General features: G+C 52.7%; 1 protein-coding gene across 1 annotated transcript in view; it reads right to left on the bottom strand.

Annotated features, from left to right (window-relative positions):
• The window catches only part of VWA3B (von Willebrand factor A domain containing 3B), a gene marked incomplete at both ends in the record, with an annotated part of 112,703 nt that overhangs the window by 60,253 nt on the left and 32,931 nt on the right, over window positions 1–19,519 (bottom strand). The window contains 6 exons of the mRNA XM_080711458.1: window positions 2,456–2,635; window positions 3,983–4,081; window positions 9,658–9,789; window positions 10,787–10,925; window positions 12,152–12,306; window positions 14,764–14,960. Of these exons, the coding sequence (XP_080567584.1) occupies window positions 2,456–2,635; window positions 3,983–4,081; window positions 9,658–9,789; window positions 10,787–10,925; window positions 12,152–12,306; window positions 14,764–14,960 (902 nt within the window). The remainder of the gene's footprint in view (window positions 1–2,455; window positions 2,636–3,982; window positions 4,082–9,657; window positions 9,790–10,786; window positions 10,926–12,151; window positions 12,307–14,763; window positions 14,961–19,519) is intronic.

The raw sequence follows: 19,519 nt of genomic DNA, 5'->3' as shown, positions 1-19,519 counted from the left end.
GTTTTGTTTTCTACCCTGGAGTTTTGAAAGTTCTTCAGGTATTCTTACAGATATCATTTGTGGACACTTTCTCCAAGACTATAACTTGTTTTTTCATCCTCTTCAAAGGATCTGTCCCAGAACAAGAGCTCTGATTTCTGACGAGGCATTAATTTCTCCTTTTATGGATCACACTTTTATGGATCAAGACTAAGTATTCTTCACCCAGCCCGAGGCCTTGACAGTATGTATGTATATATGTGGTATTTTTTTTTTGAGGTACTAGGGATTAAACCCAGGGGCACTCTACCTCCGAGCTACACCTCTAGCCCTATTTTATTCTTTATTTGAAACAGGGTCTCACTGAGTTGCAGAGGGCCTCACCAAAGAGCTGAGGCTGGCCGAGAACCGCGATCCTCCTGTCTCAGCCTCCCGAGTGCTGGGATTGCAAGCGTGCGCACCATCATGCCTGGCCTTGATGATTTTCCCCACATTTCTTTCTAGAAGCTTCACAGTTCCATGCTTTACAGTTAAGGTCACGATCCATTTTGAGTTAATATTTTCATGACATATAAGGTTTAAGTTGAAGCCCATTATTTTTTCTTTCCTTCCCTTCCTCTTCTCCTTCCTTCTTTCCTCTCTTCCCTCCCCCCCTCTTTCTTTCTTTCTTTTTTTTTTTTTTGCGATACTGGGGATGGAACCCAGGGGCATTCTACCTCTGAGCTACAGCCCCCCCGGTCCTATTTTTCATCCTTTATTTTGAAACAGGGTCTCACTGAGTTGCAGAGGGCCTCACTGAGTAGCTGAGGCTGTCGGTGAACTGCAGCCCTCCTATCTCAGCCTCCCAAATGCTGGGATTACAAGCGTGTGCCACCATGTCTGGCTTCTTTCTTATTTTAATTGGTACTGGAAATTGAACCCAGGGGAATTCTACCTCTAAGCTACGCCCCCAACCCTTTGTATTTTTTTATTTTGAAACAGGTTATTGAGGGTCTGGCTGAATTGCTGAGGCTGAGACCCTCCTCTCTGGGCCTCCCAAGCACGGGGATTAAAAGCGTGCACCACCACGCCCAGCAAGGCTCAGTATTTTGCCTGTGGACATCAATTGCTCCAGGCCTGTGTTGAAAAGGCCATCTTCCCTCACTGTATCGCTCTGCACACTGTCAAGACCCAGCGGGCTGGCGCACTGCCATGTGGTCTGTTTCCATGGGTGTCCGTTGGTCTGAGCGCCTGCCTCCCTGCCCCAAGGCCACACTGCTTCGCTCGGTTGCTCCCACAGTAAACCCCGCTACCAGCCGCTTCTGCTCACTGTAGGACTGCATCTTCTGGCTTCGTCGCAGGCCTAGTGATACTTACGGGGATGGACAAGGTCGGCCATGCTCTGCAGAAGGGTGGGTATTCTTGTTTTCCCGTATCTCTTTTGGAGGGTTGTTCTGGCGGCAGTTGCACTGCGTGAGAACAGCTCAATCCCTTGAGGCTGTGTGTTGAAGAGTCACCGAGTGGAGCCAGAGGCGAGGCCCGCCTGCGCGTGCCACCTGGCACCCACGTTGCCCAGGTGTTCCGGTGCGGCCGGGGAAGCAGCCCCCCTCCCGCTTGATCCGGTCTGCGAGCCGCTCCTCAGGGCATAAGATAACACAGAAGGCAGGTCTTCCTCTCTACAGAGAGGTTCCTACCTCGGGGCTGCGACAGGAGGGCGGGCGCCAGAACCGTAGCCTTTCTCCCGTTAGCTGCTTCTTCTTCTTTTTTTTTTTTTTTTTTTTTGGTGGTACCAGGGTTCCTGGAAGCCCTTCTACCTCTAGGCTACACTCCCAGACCTACTTTATATTTTGAAACAGGGTCTCTTAAGCCAGAGTGGCTGGCTTCGAACCTGCGTGATCCTCCTGTCTCCGCCTCCCAAGCGCGGGAATTACAAGTGTGCGCCGCCACGCCCGGCCTGTTAGCCCTTAGACCTCACGTTCCCTTAGACCACCCCACTGACTACTGTCTAAATCAGGAGCCACCTACCTAATGTCTACAAGTTTTTAAAACTTTCACAGACATCTGTATGCAGCAGGGGTTAAGAAGCCACATGTGGGGACCCCTGGGACCCTTGTTGAGAACACAGATGCCCGCGGTTTGAAAAAACATTGGTAATTGTTAAATCTAAGTGATGGTTACACTGGGGTCCATACACCTTTATACTTTTGAGTATGCTTAAAACTTTCCATAATAAAAAATTTAAGAGAAAACAAAATGTACTAAGATTCCTGGGCCTCTGAGCTGTGGCCCGATTCGGTGTTCCAAGGTGCTCGTTTTCAGGAGCACGTTGGCTCAGGCGGTCCTCGGACCACACCTGGAGGAAGACCGGGGCACTCGTGGGTACCCAGGTCGATGCTTCACTTACTTTCCCTTGCGGTTGCGAACGCCCAGGACCCCGCCTGTGACGTGCGGCTCAAGGAAAGGATGCTTGTTGCTTAGCACATGGAGCCGTTACCTGGAGGACCTCCTGTGGAATGGGGTCCTTGCAACAGGAATCGTAAGAACGGAACTCTCCTCCCGTCAAGGAAGCAAGCTCTTTCAAGAATCCGTCTGCAATCTCATCGTTGTAACTGAAGGAGATGGCATAAATGGGAATTTTCTGGAAACCTCTGACGTGGTCCAGCACCGTTTCAGGTGGCTGAAATGAGAAGAAACGAGATGGGGAGAGGAAGAAGATGTGCAGGCTCTTAGTGTTTCCATAGATACCGGGATGCTATCATTTCTTAAAGCGTGATGAGCAGCTTTTTGAACATGTGTCGATTCATGTACACTAAGTTGCCGAGGGTCTCGCTGCGCTGACGCTGGCCTCCACTCTGCAATCTACCTGCCTCAGCCTCCCAAGTCCTGGGATTCCAGGTATGTGCCTCCTGGGCAGCGGCACCCACTCTGTGTGTGGCACTGGGGACTTGAACCACCTCCCACCCGCCTTCCCTCTTCCGCCACCACCCGGCCGGCCTTGGTGTATTTCCATACGCCTGTCTCTTCTGCACAGGACGCCATTACCACCTCCAGTCAGAACGTCCCTCCTCCTCTTTGCAGACACAGCTCAAATGTCCCCTCCCTGGCGGGACCCCCCCACACACACAGCTGAACCCGTCCCTGTCTGTGCCTAGACACAAGGCAGACAGCCCGCTCCCTGGATCGTATCAGAGCCAAACGTAAGTACATCTTGCGCAGTCCCCAAGTGTAAACTTCCCGAGGCAGGGAGGAGCGCTGTCCCACCCAGGGACCCTAAGACAGGCACAGTTGCCCGCTCCATGGTGGAAAATACAGTGAGGTCGACAGGAAACCCACTCCAAATGAGAGTCTGCACGCCCTCTCTGACACCTAAGGCCAGGGTAAAGTCCCACTGCGCTAGCACTGAGTCTGACCCAGCACCCCCGGGACAGTCTAAGTTCTTGCCTAGCAGCTGCACATATAACACTTTCAAGGAAGGACGCAAGCCTGGACAAATGCACTCTCGTGGCTAGTTTACATTGTGCCGGCCTGAAAAATCTCTGTGTTTATTTAATGCCCGGAGCACTCGTCTTTCATTCACGAAGCTCAAAAGAAGCTGAACAGACTCCTCAAAACCTTTCAAATAGTTTCCAGTCCCGCTAAATAAAACAAAGAACACTCCACCCAGGAGGCGCGTTTTGTTTAAATGAGAACCGAGCTATAAACTTAGGAGTGAAACCAAGGACATCGGCAGTTGACAGGTTTGGCCTGAGTCCTCAAAGCAAAAAGGAAAGGAAGAAGCTCTTGGCTTTTGGTTTGTAGTACAACAGAAACTGGTCTTGGATGAGAGCAGACCCTGCCCGGGGCAGACGCCTGCAGCAGACAACACAGGAGCGCTCCTGAGTTTGGTGGACAGGAACACTGCTGTATTTTCTCACCTCGGTTCTGGTCCCTAAGCCAACGAAGTCTCCCACAGCTTTTGGTTGGTGTTGTAAAGGCCCCAAGCGTTCCCAGCACTGTGTCTGTTCCCGCTTTGAAAGTCAAGTACCTGGTCAGGTCTCCCGTCTGTTAGGAGGTAGATGACTTGCGTTTCCTTATCAGCAAAAGCAATTTTCAGGGCTTTCAGGGTGTTTGTGGAGCTTCCGACCTGGGAGGGGGGGAATACCCAGAGATCTCATAAGCAAGTGGTATTTATTGTCTCCTTCCAAAAAGAAAAGAAAAGGAAAAAAAAAAAAAAGAAAAGGACTTGTAAAATAAAAGATGAGATTATATTGAGATCATTTAAGCCTAAGGATTCCAAAAAACCAAATCCCTGGATGTGTCCATAAAACTCTCTAGCCAGGCAGCCTCAGGACTGTTCGAGGGCAGGACTGGGTTTCCTTTACTGACAACAGAGATCTTAATGCAACTTTATCTCTGTGTGTTTCTAGGTGAGATGCTGACTCAGCCACAGCTCACTCAGCTCTCAGTGGAGCTTAAATCTGCGGCCTGAGTGGTACCTGGGGGAGGACATTGCTATTTCAAACCAAGACTTCTTTGTGACCCCCAGCCTTTGGAAAACGTGCGTGTGGCCCGTCAGCCTCTGGTGGTGGCACCAGGATGCGTCCAGTACGACTTGAACCCAAACAGGTTCTGCTTACAGACACACTTCCAAGTGCGTGGACATGCTATGGGTCCTGTGTGGAAGCAGGGCTTTGAGTGGGGGTCTCTAGACTTCCTGCTTTACGTGTTACGGGAAGAGCAAGCTAACAAATAGAGCTGGCACTCCGTGTCCATCCTGGTTGGATTTGACCAACCAGGGCTTAGAAATCTTTGGAAATAAAATTGCATCTGCACCGAACATGGACAAATTCTTTCTGTGTGTCACTGTTCCCTAGACACTGGAGTACAGGAGCTACTCACACAGCATCTATACTGTAGGTGCAAGTAGCGTGGGCGTGACTTGAAGCACACGGGAGGATGTGCACAGCTGCGTGCCAAGGCTGCATCACTTTACGTCACAGACTTGGGCATCTGTGGATTTGGGTACCCATGGGGGAGGAGGCCCTGGAACAGATCCCACAGTGCACCACGGGGCAGCTGTACCAGCAGAGTCAGAATCAACCAAAGGGTGATGCTATGACTCATTCTCCTACACACAGCATCAACTGGAATGTCACCCGTAGCCGATCATGTAAAAAGAACAAATCGGAGTGTACCGATTGCATGTCAAGGAAAATGCATGATTTTAACTAATATCAGACAATTATGACATTGAAATCGCTTTGATCCTTCACCAGCATAGGAATTTATTTTCAGGTTTGTTTACTTGATTTATTCTAATATAAATGGGAGCTCCCTGGAATGACTCCATTATTTAATAGGCAAGTGTGGTCTCTTGCCCCTGGGCCCTCACCCTCTTCTCCGATGCAGGTTCTCAGTCCAAATTCAGTTGTCAGCAAGAAAACCAACTGGGGTTGTCTCAAGCAGAAAGACATTCACAAGGACATTGGGACAGCACCCAGACTCCAGGCCAGCAGCAGAACCTGGCTTGGGACCATAGGCCAGGAGCAAGGACCCAGCCCTGCCAGACCTGCCCGGGCCCCGGGCAGCATCAAGCGCCAGATGGCTTGCCTGGCTGATGCTGGGAGCCCGCCGCCCCGGCCTCCGTAGGAAGGGCGTCACACTGTGTCTGCCACCACACCACGGTCTCTCCGCCAGGCCTGCATCCGCAGTGGTTGTCCCTCTCCACTCAAAGCCTGCCAGCTCCTTCTGGCCGGTCGCATCTGGATCGTATTACCCACAGGGAAGGGAGACGACTTCAACTTCCAGAGGGTCAAAGGTTCTACTTCTCTTCTGTTAGACATACAATGTCCCCTAAAGAGCTCATTTATTAATGTTCAGGGTTGATTTAGCAAAGTCATGAGAGTTATCATCTCGGCAGTGGGTAGGTGGCACAGGCTGGTGCGGTGTGGCTGCAGAAGGCGGGTCTCTGGGGCTGCGGCCTTGGGGATCATACAGGGCTCCTCTTCCCTCTGTCTCCTGCTTCCAGCCTCTGCGGTGTGAGGAGGGCAGCCCCCACGCTCTCCCTCGCTCCACTTCCTGCCGCCGAGCCCTGCGAGCCGAGGTCCTCGCCTCACATAGACGGAACCCAGGTATCTCCAAGGAAAAGCGTGAGCAAATAAACCTCCCTTCCTCTACGTTACATGGTCAGTCTTTTAGATTATAGCTATAAAAATGCTGGTGATATCATGGGTCAGGAGCAAAAGGGCATAGAAACCGATGCCCGAAGCGTGGCAAATGTCCAGTGTATCTCCAAACCTCTTCCCAAGACATCTCCAGAGCCCCATGCCACAGACGTGCTCTCCACTAAGAGCTCTTCTGCGCCCTGGCCTCTCCCGGGGCCTCCCTCCGTTTACTCCTTTTCATCTCCATGGATACTTAGTAAGCACCTGAGTCCCACATGCCGGGCCTTAGGCCAGGCATGAAACATAGTTGACAAAGACAGACTAAACCGTGTCTGGAGGGGACTCACGGGACGGTGCTGAGGCCCAGAAGGCCACCAGCGAGCCCCGAGTTGAAGCTGCCATGACTCACGCCCGGCGCGGGACATAGCTTGCTATAGCCGAGTGGGCAGCAAGAGGTAGCTCCGAATGGAGGTAGCAGGTAAGATAATTTAAAAATGAACAGGATTGAGATGTCTGACTGCAATGTACCAATAAAAATATATTTAAAACAATAAATAAAAATGAACAGGATAGGATAGGTAGGCAGACAGAGAGATGACAGAGAGATGATGGGAATTCCCAGCTCCCGTTTTGTTTACAATCTGGCAATTCTGTATTTGTAAAGGCCGGATGAGTAGAGGCCAGAGAAGTGATGGTAGTGATGGCGGTCACAAAACAACATGTACTGAACACGCACGAGGTGGAACACTCACGTTTCCTGCATTTTTACCCTGAGGCAAATAAAAAGGTATAGTGGTGCATACCTGTAATCCCAGTAAATGGGAGGCTAAGACAGGAGGATCGCAGGTTTGAGGCTAGGTTCAGAAAACTAGTGAAACCCTCAATTTAGTGAGACCTTGTTTTAAAGTAAAAAAATAAAAAGAACTGGGGGTAGCTCTGAGATAGAATGTCCCTGAGTTTAATCCATAGTATCAAAAGAAGGAGGAGGAGGAGGAGGAGGAGGAGGAGGAGGAGGAAGAGGAGGAGGAGGAAAGGAGGAGGAGGAGGAGGAGGAGGAGGAGACAACGACTCAGCAAGTCTCACCCCAGCACCCTCAGAAGGTCACCAACTGGACGTGGTGACACGCTTATAATCCCCACGCTTGGGGGGCAGAGACAGGAGGATTGCGCTGGTTCGTAGCCAGCCTCACTGGCTTAAGAGACCCTGTTTCCAAATAAAAAAATATAAAATAGGTCTGGGAGTGTAGCCCGGAAGTAGAAGAGCTTCCAGGAACCCCAGTACCACCAAAGGGGGGAAAAAAAAAAAGGTCACCCACCCAGAAACAGCAAGCCGCTCAGGATGTGCCGGCCAGCCCTGTAGACCGCACCAAACAGAAGCTGAGTGGGAGCCCAGCAGCAAGAGAGGCTCCGGAAGCCAAGCTCTCGCTGGAATGAAAGCCTACGCGTGCAAGCCAGGCAATCATGGCACACCTAACACGGCGATGGTGGTAAATGAGAAGCTTTAAGTGGGGCTAGTCTCTCAACTATCAAGTTGTCCAGGATACAATAAAAAAATTACCATCCGCCCGCCGGGCGTGGTGGCGCACACTTGTCATCCCCGCGCTTGGGAGGCAGAGACAGGAGGATCGCGCGGGTTCGAAGCCAGCCGCGCGCGCTGGTTTAGGAGACCCTGTTTCCAAATAAAAATGTAAAAATAGGTCTGGGAGTGTAGCCCGGAGGTAGAAGGGCTTCCAGGAACCCCAGTACCACCAAAACCAAAACAAACCAAAACAAAAATGGAGCTGGTAAACAGGGCACCCATCTGAAAAAAAAATTACTCATACCATGAAGCAGAAATACTGCTTTTGAATAGGAAAACCAATCAACGGATGCCATTTCTAAAATGATTACATACACAACATTTATACCATGAGTTTCAGGAAAAAGAGGAGAAAGAGTGAAGAACTTAAGAAGTGTGTTAGTCAGTGTCTTGGTCACGGAACCAAAATATGTGACAAGATTGAGGGGCGATGGAGAGGTCGCTGGGCTTGTGGTTTCACAGTTCAGTCCATGGTTGGCTGGCTCCAAGGTGAAAGTGTCATGGTGGCTAAAGATGGTGGGAGAAAGCTGCTCGGCTCGTGACAGTGGGAAGGAGAGAGGGGGGGGGTTGAGAGAGAGGGGTGTCAGGACAGAAGGACAGACGTAGTCCTCCAGGGCAGTGACCCACCTTGTCCAGCACACCTGCCTCTGAACCTTGTTGCATTGGAGACCACGCTTTTAACACATGAGCTTTCAGGGACACATCCCAGACCCAAATCGTCACAAAAAGCATTCAGAAAGTAACGGGCGGGTGTGGTGGCCACACCTGTAATCCCAGCGCCTGGGAAGCTGAAACAGGAAGATCGCAGGTTTGAGAACAGCCTCAGCAATGTAGAGAGACTCTTGGCAACCTAGTGAGACCCTATTTAAAAAAAAAATTATCTGGAACACCATTATGGTTCAGGAGGACATTTTAAATTCAGTTAAGCTGAAGACAAAAGGAAATTTAGGAGAAGAAGATGCCTCCTGGGTCCGGTGCGGAAGCACCAAGGGCAGCGGCTCTAAAGGTCTCCAAGCAAAGTGCAGACTCAAGAGCTGGTCCCCTTCTCCTCCCTCCTGCTGCCCCATTTCTCTTCTGGCTCTCAGTCCTAAACACTCAGGCGGTACCGAGAGCCTCTAAAAGTTTATTACCTTGGAACAAAGTTTGCGGCTTGGAAGAGCTGCGCTCGCCCCTTTGAAGCAATGATAAAGTGTCAGAGGAGGCGGATATGAGCATCCGAGCGCTCAGAGTAGCACTGTCTGATGCTGGCTTTTATCACGTGGCTGAGCCCAGAGCAAGGATGGATCAGGAGATGAGACACAGTGGACTCTCCGCGTCCAGGGCCCCGCGTCCAAGCACTCGCCCAGCTACGGAGGGACGGCCCGGGGACTGCCTCTGGACTATCCACCGGCAGGCTGTCTCCTTGCTCTTCCCTAAGCGATACAGTGCGCCCATGTCTTGGTGACACTTCAGGGTGCAGAGCGTGGTAAAGCATCCGGGGACGGTTTCGAGGATCCTGGAGGATGTGCGCAGGTTCCGTGGCAGCACTACGCCATTTTGTTTATTTATTTATTTATTTTTGGTGGTACTGGGGTTCCTGGAAGCCCTTCTACCTCTAGGCTACACTCCCAGACCTATTTTCTGTATTTTTGAAACAGGGTCTCTTAAGCCAGCGCGGCTGACTTCGAACCTGCTCGATCCTCCTGCCTCTGCCTCCCAAGCGCGGGGATGACAAGCGTGCGCCACCACTCCCAGCAGCACTACGCCATTTTACACAGGAGACATGAGCGGCCATGAATTTTGGTGTCTTGGGGGGGGGGTCCTGGAACCACGCCCTGTGGATGCTGAGGGAGGGCTGCGCCCATCTCATCTCAAGATACCGGCCAGTGACATCGCAGTGATCTGATTTCTGTAAAATGCCTTCCTCGGCGCCTCCAGCCTGCCAATCAGGTCAGGACACGCGGCCCTGAGGCTTCGGCCCCAGGCATCGCCCTCTCACCTCCATGCCTCTAATCCAGGACCGAGCCTGCTCCAAATTGTCTGCATTGACTTCAGCAAGTTTCTCCCGCCAAGCCGCCGCCTGACCATCAAACGTCACAAAGTTGAATTTACTTTTGTATTTCAGCTGTTCCTGTAAGAGACAGTGAACAGTAAGCCACAGAACCTCTCAAACGTGAGAAGATCTCAGGGCAGCTCACCGCTCGGTGTGTTTTAATCACGGGGATATATGTTTTCAGTTCTAGAAGCTAAAAATTATGTTTAACAGAAAACAATCATTTCTAGTACAAGAGGTATTTAAATAAAAATTAAGCATAGCTTGAATGTTAGACCTTTACAAATGTATATATTAAGGTACGGACATATAGTATACATATAATATATGTAATATAAACTTACACATATATAAGAGCTTGACATTAAATATTTAATCCTCATCATTGATAGCATGCTGAATTAGCCTACTAAACGCAATATCCTTAAAGAAAACAAATTCAAAATGATAAAATAATTTTGATCATCATCTTTTGGGAAAAGCTAATACTCAGTTATAGATCTATAGGTTTTCCCTTAGCCCATGAGCCTCCACGGTTTGATTAGAGGCTAATCAAATTAAAAACCGAATTTGTATGTTTCAAACACTCCCACTACTATTTCTGTGGCCCATATATTAATGTAACTCACAAGAGTACTAGTGTGGAAAATGGCATTAGGAAACTTAAGCCAGCTGCTTCAGGACACTAGTTAAGAGGCTGTGCGGGTAGGGTGGGAACTGGAGGCTTCTCCTGGGCTGCCTCCACCTCCCTATGTATCTAACATCCCTAATAAGTACGGAAAATTAAAATTAAAACGCCAAGAAAATAAATCTCTGGGAAACAGAGGAGGTGTCTGGTGTCGCAGATTTCAGAACGGAGAAGACCTGAATGAATCAGCAGAGAAACTCTCCTAGGCCACTGCGACCGAGAGGACCCAACAGACGACAGGGCTCTGCCAGGAAAAGGTCATTCTCGAATCGGCCTCTTCTGAGCCGGCTTCCTTCTGGATTTTCAGTGCAAAGCCTTCCTGTCCGTTGCAGTGTGGCCAGTAGAGACACGGCCCCCGAGTGCACAGACCCGCCAGCTCAGGCGCACCTGGATAAACTGAAGCACCTTGTCCTTCACCAGGCCAAGTTTGCTCTTCATTGAGTGGGACGTGTCGATGAGGACATAGATGCAATCTTTAGGCGCTTTTCCAAAGAGGGTTTGACTCCCATCCTGTAGCCACTTAATCCTAGGGGGGAGTCCCAAAAGGAACGGTCAGACCCTCCGGGTGAGGTCACTGTCCTGAATGCTCAGGGACGCACCCACAGAGGCCAGCACCGCGCTATGAGCGGGTTACTCCCCTGGAGGTTTCACTATACAAAACCCCATAGCTGGACTGGATCCCTTATCAGTCCCCCCACCACCCACAGCCACCAAGTAAAGCAGGCTAGGAAAATCAATATGGCAGAAAAATAAATCAACGTCTGTAGCGAAGACAGAAGTAAAAGTACTTAGAGACATCTGCTCTGGGAGACCCTTAGCTACACTTGAGACCATTTGGTCTAATCCTGTAGGCCTTTGTCATGCCAACACCCAGAACATTCCTGAGGCTCCAGGGAGCTCCTGGGCAGAATCAGGTAACCCCAGGGCCTTGTAACCACCCAAGCGCCAGGCGGCTGGAGAGTGGGACTGAGCTCTTGACCGCAGGGGCAGCGGGAGGGGATCAGGGACTCGGGAATGTTTCAAGTTGAGCCGAGAGTTCAGTGAGACCCAGGCAGACAGGATTCTAGGGCAGATAGTGAAGAGGCCGCTCCTGTGGAAGGGAGAGAGTGAGTGGGAAGGGCATGGGGAGACAGATGCGCAGAAGGTGCCCTCGGGGTTAGACTAAGTGGCAAGTGGAATTACTAATGCCAAGAAGGTATTGCCAAGGAGAAGGAGGAGGAAGAAGAGGAGAGGAGGAGGAGGAGGAAGAGGAGGAAGAGGAGGAGGAGGAGGAGGAGGAGGAGGAGGAGGAGGAGGAGGTCCTGCGAGCTTGCTGCAAGGCCCAGGAAGTTCATCTTCCAACCAGCCACTGTGGGGATGCCGCCTTAATCCACAAAGAATAAAGTGAGGTCTGCAAAATGAAATTACTTTAGAGCCGGGCGCGGTGGCACAGGCCTGTAATTCCAGTATTTAGTGGGCTGAGACGGGAGGATTGTAGGTTCAAGACCAGTCTCAGCAATTTAGCAAAGCTCTCAGCAACTTAGTGAGGCCCTGTTTCAAACTAAAAAGTAAAATAGGACTGGGGGTATAGTTTGGAGGTAGAATGTCCCTAGGTTCAACCTCCAGTACCACCGAAAAACACCCTGACTGTTGTTAATGAGGCTGGCAGACGACAACCCTGACTTAAACACGTCTGTTGGCCGTTTCTCCTGGTTGGTCTTTTACCAAAAGCTTTCCAGAGAGGCTGAGCCCTGTCTCCCCGGATGCACCGACCTCCTGTGGATGCGAGCCAGGGCCGCGTGGATCCTCTCGCTGTACCACCTGCACTTCTCCTTGGTGACGCTGACGTGGACCAGGCGCCCGTCCCTCCAGGCGGCGTGGACGAACCCGCTGCAGTACTTGGCATGGACGATCTTCCTGTTGGTCTCCTAAGAAGTGACGGGATAGAACCGCTCAGAAGCCGTGCACACAAGGAAGCCTCCGGGCTGCACTTGCCTCTCTGCCTGAATCATGCAGGAGGGAGACGAGAGAGACAGACAGACAGGCAGGCAGACAGGCAGGCAGACAGACAGACAGAAACAGAGAGACAAAGAGGCAGAAGAAGACAGAGACAGAGACAGAGAGAGTTCTATGCACCGCGTCCTAACCTCGCACCCGGTGCTGGGCCGGACAGTAAAGACTGTGAGGTCTTGACAAGGAGGGTGGAGAGTGCGCTCCAGGGAGGGGATGTGAGACCCCACGAACCCGCTTTCCCTTGCTATTCCCGGCCGAAAGTGAAGCGAGGCAGGAGGCAGCCAAGAACCCGCTCTGTCCCTGTGTGGCTCCCTTTCCTGGGACATGGAGAACTGGCCCAAGGACAGAGTCCCACCAAGAGCGATCTGCTTAGGTCCGTCTCAGTGGTGGCAGGCGCCCTTCCAGGTACCAGGACGAGGAGTCCTAAGCAAAGCCCCGCGCCCTGCCTTCTCGAGCACGTGGTAACGGGGAGGAGCCAGCTGGGAAACCGGAGCACCGTGGAGGAGACCATGTGAATCCTGGGAAGCACAGAGGGTTCTGGGAAGAGGGCATGGCCACACGCCATCCAGCATGAACACACCCACAGGGACAAGTGTGGTGCAGGCGGGGCTAGAGGAGGTCACGGGAGACGTCAGGCTCAGCATCCCCAGCTAAGAGTTTGCTGGCACGACTGCAGAGTTTCTTGAAGCCCAGGATGGCCAAAATGGAGTATATTCGGGAAGAAAAAGATGAGGACCAGGAAGCAGACCCCAGGCAGCCTGATTCGCACGTGCGGTGAGCGTGCACGTTTCTCTCTCTCGACTGCATTATGACGTAGTTACAATTCACAGAAAAGGCGTTATTTATGTCGACTTTTAAATATCTAAATACCCAGTTCAAGTAATATCATGGCACTAGATGAAGGTGTCACGGCCAATCTTGCTATGTGCGTGTGGAGGGAGGAGCAGGAGCGGGTCACACTGAACACTGTGTGCACGCACGCAGCACATGGACCTTACTGCGCTCATTACAGCTCACTGATAATGGCTTTTAAAAAGGAAGGGCCGAGTCGCGCCATGGGAGGAGGCCTGGACTTGTGCTCGGTGTCCGGGCTGCGGTCTCTGGGCTGCACTTGGGTTTCCACGTCGCCATGTCCACCGCGTACGTCACCCTCCTGAGGGGCCTTTCCAGTGGTTTTACAAATCCAGAGACTTATTTGGTCCTGACTTTGTTTCCTAGTACGACATTTTGCCACCTGCCCATACTTTTACACTGGCGATGCCAAGCCTTCGGGGTCCCTCTCTACACGGGCGTTTCTCAAAGCGCAGCCCAGCGGCACCGCGGTCTGCATTTGCCGGTTTGAACGTGTCTGTCCCCGCCGTGCTGAGACTTGTCCCGCTGGGGCGGTGTCGGGGCTGGGGGCACTTTAAGAGGCGATTAGGTCATTAGGAAAGACGGATGTTTTCCTTGCAGGCTGGGTTCGTGTCCCAGAACTGGAGTATTTCCCCGAGAGTGGGTCGTTATAAAGCAGGGCAGCCTCCCCTACGCTCCTTCCACATCTGCCACGAGTTGACACGGTATGAAGCTCTCGCCAGACACCGGACGGCGCCGTGGGGAGCCGGCTTCCAGGACGCCCACTGGACCAGGGCTTCCTAAGTGCTCCCTGCGCACGCCTCCGGTGCCGTCACCCTTAGAGTCTGATCGCACGTCTCCTGGGAGCCCACTCTATCTGGCTGGTGGTCGTGACAATGATGTGTCTCTAGAGACAGTGAACACGGGACAGGAGCACGGAACGCCGGCTCGGGCGCACTCACCGGCCACTCCCCCTGCGATCGATACGGAAGAACAGACGTCCTCTCTCTTGACCTTTGTTGGATGACCCAGAGGCTCGGACGCCTGGATTCCTACAGGCCCAGCCGAGGGCTTCCAGTGTGCAGAGGTGGGGGCCCTTTAAAAGGGAGGGCTGTGGGAGGTCATGGGGCAGGCCTCTGAAGGGGGCTTCCATCAGAGCAGCTTGCTATCCATAAAGCCATGTGCTGCACTCAGCCCCCTTTTGCACAGACAACTCCCCTCCCCGCTCCTCTGGTGTGCTGTGATGGAGCCAGGGGATATTTACCAGAGGCCAGAGAGATAAGGCTGCCGGGTATTGGGCTTGCAGCCTCGAGAGCCGCGAGCCAAGTAAACCTCTTGTTTGTATAAAGTCCCCAGCGTCGGGAATTCTGTTGGAGCAGCACCACGCAGACCGCGACATTGAGAGACCATCCCTGGACTCGACGCCCCTCCCGGGCCTCGCTTAGAGAGCCCAAGGGCCTGGAGCACCTTTCTTCGTGGAGACCACGGAGCTCCTGCCCCGCTGCCTCTCACGGGCGGCCCCACCCGCTCCCTTCACCTACCGCACTGGTCTGCACGGCCTCGTCCTCGGGCTTGGCTCTGATGTCAACCACGCCGTCGGCATGGCGGAAGGAGCAGTCAGCAAGGACGTCGTAGAAGGACAGCCCCTGGGCCTTCAGGCCGTGTCTCTGGAGCCACTTCTTGGAATCCCAGGCGTCTTCTGGACTTGACTCGCTCTCAGCCAAGGCTCCTCCTGACTCTGTTTTTGGAACGGTAGGTTCATCAGCCCTTCACACGCACAGCCCTCCATGTCACACCCCGCTGCCCATTTACCCAGCTGGAGCCTGTCTTTGCCGCCATGCTTCGGCTCAGGGAAGAAGCTTCCAGAAGCAGGACGGAGAAGCGTTACGCCACAGACCGGCAGCGGGCATCTATCACTTCCCTCTGGCCTCCCTCTCTGATGGAGAGGCCGGCCCGTGATGGGTGGAGCTGGATGCTAGCCCAAGGGCGTGTGTCAGGAGAGCCTCAGACCTGGGTCGGGAGCCCTGGGTTCGAGTCCCGGCCCTCCTGGGCGGGCATCTTGAGCCGCAGCCGGAAGGCAGCGCCTGCTTGGCCTAAGTGGATTGTAGCAAGTCAGCAGAGAAAGCCTCACAGAAGTGCTTGGCAAGGGGAGGGAGAGAGGTTCAGACGCCTCGGAGTCAGCTCGGGTGTCCAGCGCTGCCTCTAGGGAAGCTCACCTTGTCAGTCTCATAGCTCACGTTACCCCCAATGCCAGTTGCCACAAGACTCCCAACCGTGGCCACACCCCCCTGGTGTTTTCCAGAACTTTCTTGTGCAATCATCCCTTGCTGTCTGCAGATGAGTACCGGGAACCCCTGTGGATATCAAAATCCAAGGTGTCCAAGTTCCTTATATTTTAAAAGGGTGGAGTTGCAGGGTGTAGTGGTGCACACCAGTACTACTTGGGAGGCCGAGGTGGGAGGATGGCAGGTTCGAGGCCAGAGGCCAGCCTCCACAACTTGGTGAGACCCTCGGCTACTTAGCGCTCAGGCTGCGGAGCCTTCTGCAGAACGTATGCACAGCCCAGGCAGACACGCGGCTCTCTGCGCATGCTGGTCTCCGGATGCTAAGAAATGCACCGAGGCTCTCCAGACACATCTCACCTCCAGCCCTTCTCGTAAGCTTTCAAGCGAGCCTGCCGGTTATCCTAGCAGTGACCCACAGCCCCGGGCCCCACGGAGCCACCACCACCTCTCATGGCTTCTGACAGCTTCCCCGGGAAAGGGCAAGCTCTGAGTCCCGTCAGCTGAGGAGGGCCTTGCAGCGCTATCTCCAAGGAGCGAGCACACAGCTGGGGCGGGAGTCCGCGGGGCCGAGGCGCTGCCAGGAGGGGCCGGGCCCTGTGGCTCCGGCTCGCGAGCTGCTCAGCTGCAGGTTAGGACGCGCGGCCGGGGAGACAGGCAGGGCAGGCGGGCAGCGCCACAGCCGGGCCGGCCCAGTGAGCCGCGGCCACTCACCCTGATGGAAGTCCCGCTGCGCTACTACCACCCCGGTTCACTTCCAGAGGTGACTCAGCGTCCTCAGCGCCTTTATGGAGGAGAGAGGGTCAGAGGTCTTCCTCTCGGAGACTTCACCTGGGTCTTTTTAGTCTTTTCGTAATGAAAGGGCTCAAGGGTTTGCTTCTTCCATAATCACTTCCGAACAGCAACATGGTTCCAGCTTGGCCGCATCTCCTATCACATCCTGACATCATTCCTAAATTAAATGCGTCTCTTCTGTAAAATTCCAAGCCAGGAGTGGTAGCATATAATCCCAGGGCGTGAGAGGCTGGGTCAGAGGGTTGCAAGTTCGAGGCCAGCCTCAGCAATTTAGTGAGGCCCTCAGGACCTACTGAGACCCTGCTTCAAACTAAGACAGGGCTGGGGTGTAGCTCAGAGATAGAATGCCGCTTGGCTCAGTTCCCAGTACCCAAAAAACAAATCGAACTGACTAATTCTCCTACTTTATGTGTGTGTGTGTATGGGGGGGGGTGAGTGCTAATTCTGAATTGAGCTGTGGAAGCACTGCAGGCTCTTCAAATGAGATGTTTTGCTGTGTGTGTGGTTTATCTGTTTCTGTGTTTTGTTTGTTTGGGGTCTGGAAAACACAGAGCTCGTTACCCATGAGAAGATGCACATTTGTGTAAAGCGGACTTGGGCCTGCTCCCGCTGCGGATTAGCCAGCCCTGTCAATACTCACGAGACCATGAGAGCAGCTTAAAGATGCAGAGGGCAGGGCGCGGTGGGCACGCTTGGAATCCCCGCGCTTGGGAGGCCGAGACAGGAGGATCGCGCAGGTTCGAAGCCAGCCTCAGCTACTCAGTGAGGCTCTCAGCAACTTAGGGAGACCCTGTTTCCAAATAAAGTACAACAAAGGTCTGGGAGCATAGCCCAGAGGTAGAAAAGCCCCAAGGTTCCACCCCCAGTACCACAAAAAAAAATTTAAAAATTAAAAAATAAAAGCTACAAAGGTGTGTAGGAGAAAACACGGCTGCATTGGGAAGAAGTTTTACTTTCTCCTCTGCCTGAGGCGTGAGCTCTGAAAGGCGCAGATGCTTCTGGTTGCAGAGGGCCCAGCCGCGCCTGGCTCAGAACGCAATCCGCGTCCTTTTTGAGCAGGAATGGAAGACATTCTTGAGGTAGGGAAGCTGGTACGCTCTGAGCCCGGCCCTCCAACAGAGCCAGCTCCTTCCCGCCGTCCCGCCGGGCACGGCTTGGCTGGCCTCTGCCGGGCGTCCTGCTCCCCTTGCCCTCCTCCCGAGTCTCACCCACTCGCTCGCTCAGCTCTCAGGTACCAGCTCCCGAGAGGCTTCCTTTGACCCTAGAGAAGGGCTCGGGAAGTCCCGTGTTCCTTAATCCTCACGCCCCAGTCGGCGATTACACTTTGGTGTTCTAATTTTCTTCCTTCGCAGAGCAAGGAATGGCCCTCACAGCGTGGAGGGCCTTCTCCATGCCTGTTCTATTCTCCACCACTGCAGAGCTCCACACGGCACACACTCGAGAAGAGCAGATCAAATGGCTGGAACTTTATCATCACATTCCAGCCACGTGCCGGCATCGCTTAAGTGGTTTCCAAGAATTTTCTCATAATCTTCTAGTCTTCCCAACAGCTCCGTGGAGCAGGTATTGTCATTATCAGCTGCGTTTTGCAAACAAGGAAACAGAGACACAGATAGTAAATGTCTTCCCAGACTCACACCGCAGAATGGCAAAGCCAGGTTTACCGTCTTTCCAACCCTTAATCCGTGTACTTTACTCCTCCTCAAGACCTCAAAACAAAACAAAAAATAAAAACAAAGGATAGTGATGACTGCTCAATGTAACATCAGTGAAAAGGAGCACCTCTGTGTGTTCAGAAACCCTGCGCTCCCAATGCCCATCAAGCTGATGGCGGAATCGCCGCAGAGCTTGGCCCAGCCTCTCATCACCTCCTGGCTTTTGACATTGAGGCTGATATTTTGAAACAACCGAGTCAGACCTCGAGTCAAATCTCGAGTCTCAGAGGGTAATCTTCAGCACCGCCCCGGCCATGGTTCAAGCGCGACTTCACAGCACGATTAAGCCCATTAGCTCTCGCGGGTCACAGAGTGTCCGTGAAGGTCTTCCCAAATCAAGGGCCCGGAAACGTCATGCGCTGCAGCTGTATCTGAAGGCGGGGGCAGCTTCCTAACTGCACAGATTTAACACTTGGCAAGAAAAACCATCTTCTTGTTTGAGAATCAGGCCTGGATCACACACAGACGGGGAGAGGATGCTCGGCACTCCAGCACCGAGGCCTGCAGCCCAGCGCCTCGAGGCGCTCACGTCTCCTTCCGATTCCTTCATCAGTGTTCTATAAGTTTCATTATAGAGTTCTTTCCCCGGTTTGGTTACGTTTATGTCTACAGTTTTTTAAAAAACCTATTGTAAATGGGTTGCTTTCCTAATTTCTATTTCAGATAATTCACTATTATCGCCTATTAGTACAGCTGATTTTTGTATGTTGATTTTGCATACTGCAGTTTTGCTGAATTTATTTTGAGTTCTAACCCTTTTTGTTGGAGTTTGGGATTTTCTATACGTAAGGGAACGTCTTCTTCAAGCAGTGGCGATGTACTTCCTTTCTGAACTGGGCCTTCACCTCCTTCTCGCGCCTCATCGCTCTGGCGAGGACCTACCAGGGCTGTCACTTACAAGTGGTGAAAGTCGCGGTGCTTTCGTCACCGTGACCAGGAAACAGGGGAGAAAATGTGACATCTCTGAGGTCATTAAACAAGGAGAGGAGCCCAGAGAGCAGTGGAGGGGCCGGGGAGAAGGGGGGGCGGCTGAGGAAGGGAGCAGACCAAATGATACTCTGGCCGTCGATGAGGGACCGCCGCCAGCCCACGAGCACCTGTGGGGAAGCAGGGGAGGGCGGGGTAGAACCCAGAGGGAAATGCATCAAGCAACGTGTGCGGGAATGCCACCTCGAATCCCACCGTGATAATGATACTGCCCAATGAAGCCGTACAAAAGTCCTCAGGACTGAGCCCCTAGGGTATCCAATCCTTGTGGTATACGTAGAGAAAGGCCACACGCTGTTCGCGGGTGATGAACCTGTGCACGGTAAAGCACACGCGGGAATAACCGAGTGAAGGGACGCGCGAGTGCTTAGACCAGTGCCTGAGAACGGAGTGTTCTCTGTTAATGGCCGGGCTCTTGTTTTTAATGCTTTTAGGTGAGTATGCAAGGAAAGCCTGAGAGGACAAAACGAACACAAGAGCTTTGCAGAAAAAGCTCTGAGTCAGTGAGCCTAGCGTTC

The sequence above is a fragment of the Muscardinus avellanarius genome, assembly GCF_963383645.1.
Source record: "Muscardinus avellanarius genome assembly, chromosome: 15".
NCBI classification, from domain to species: Eukaryota; Metazoa; Chordata; class Mammalia; order Rodentia; family Gliridae; genus Muscardinus; species Muscardinus avellanarius.
The sequence above is the reverse complement of the archived record's forward strand: the minus strand, read 5'-3'. Positions and strand labels throughout refer to the sequence as shown.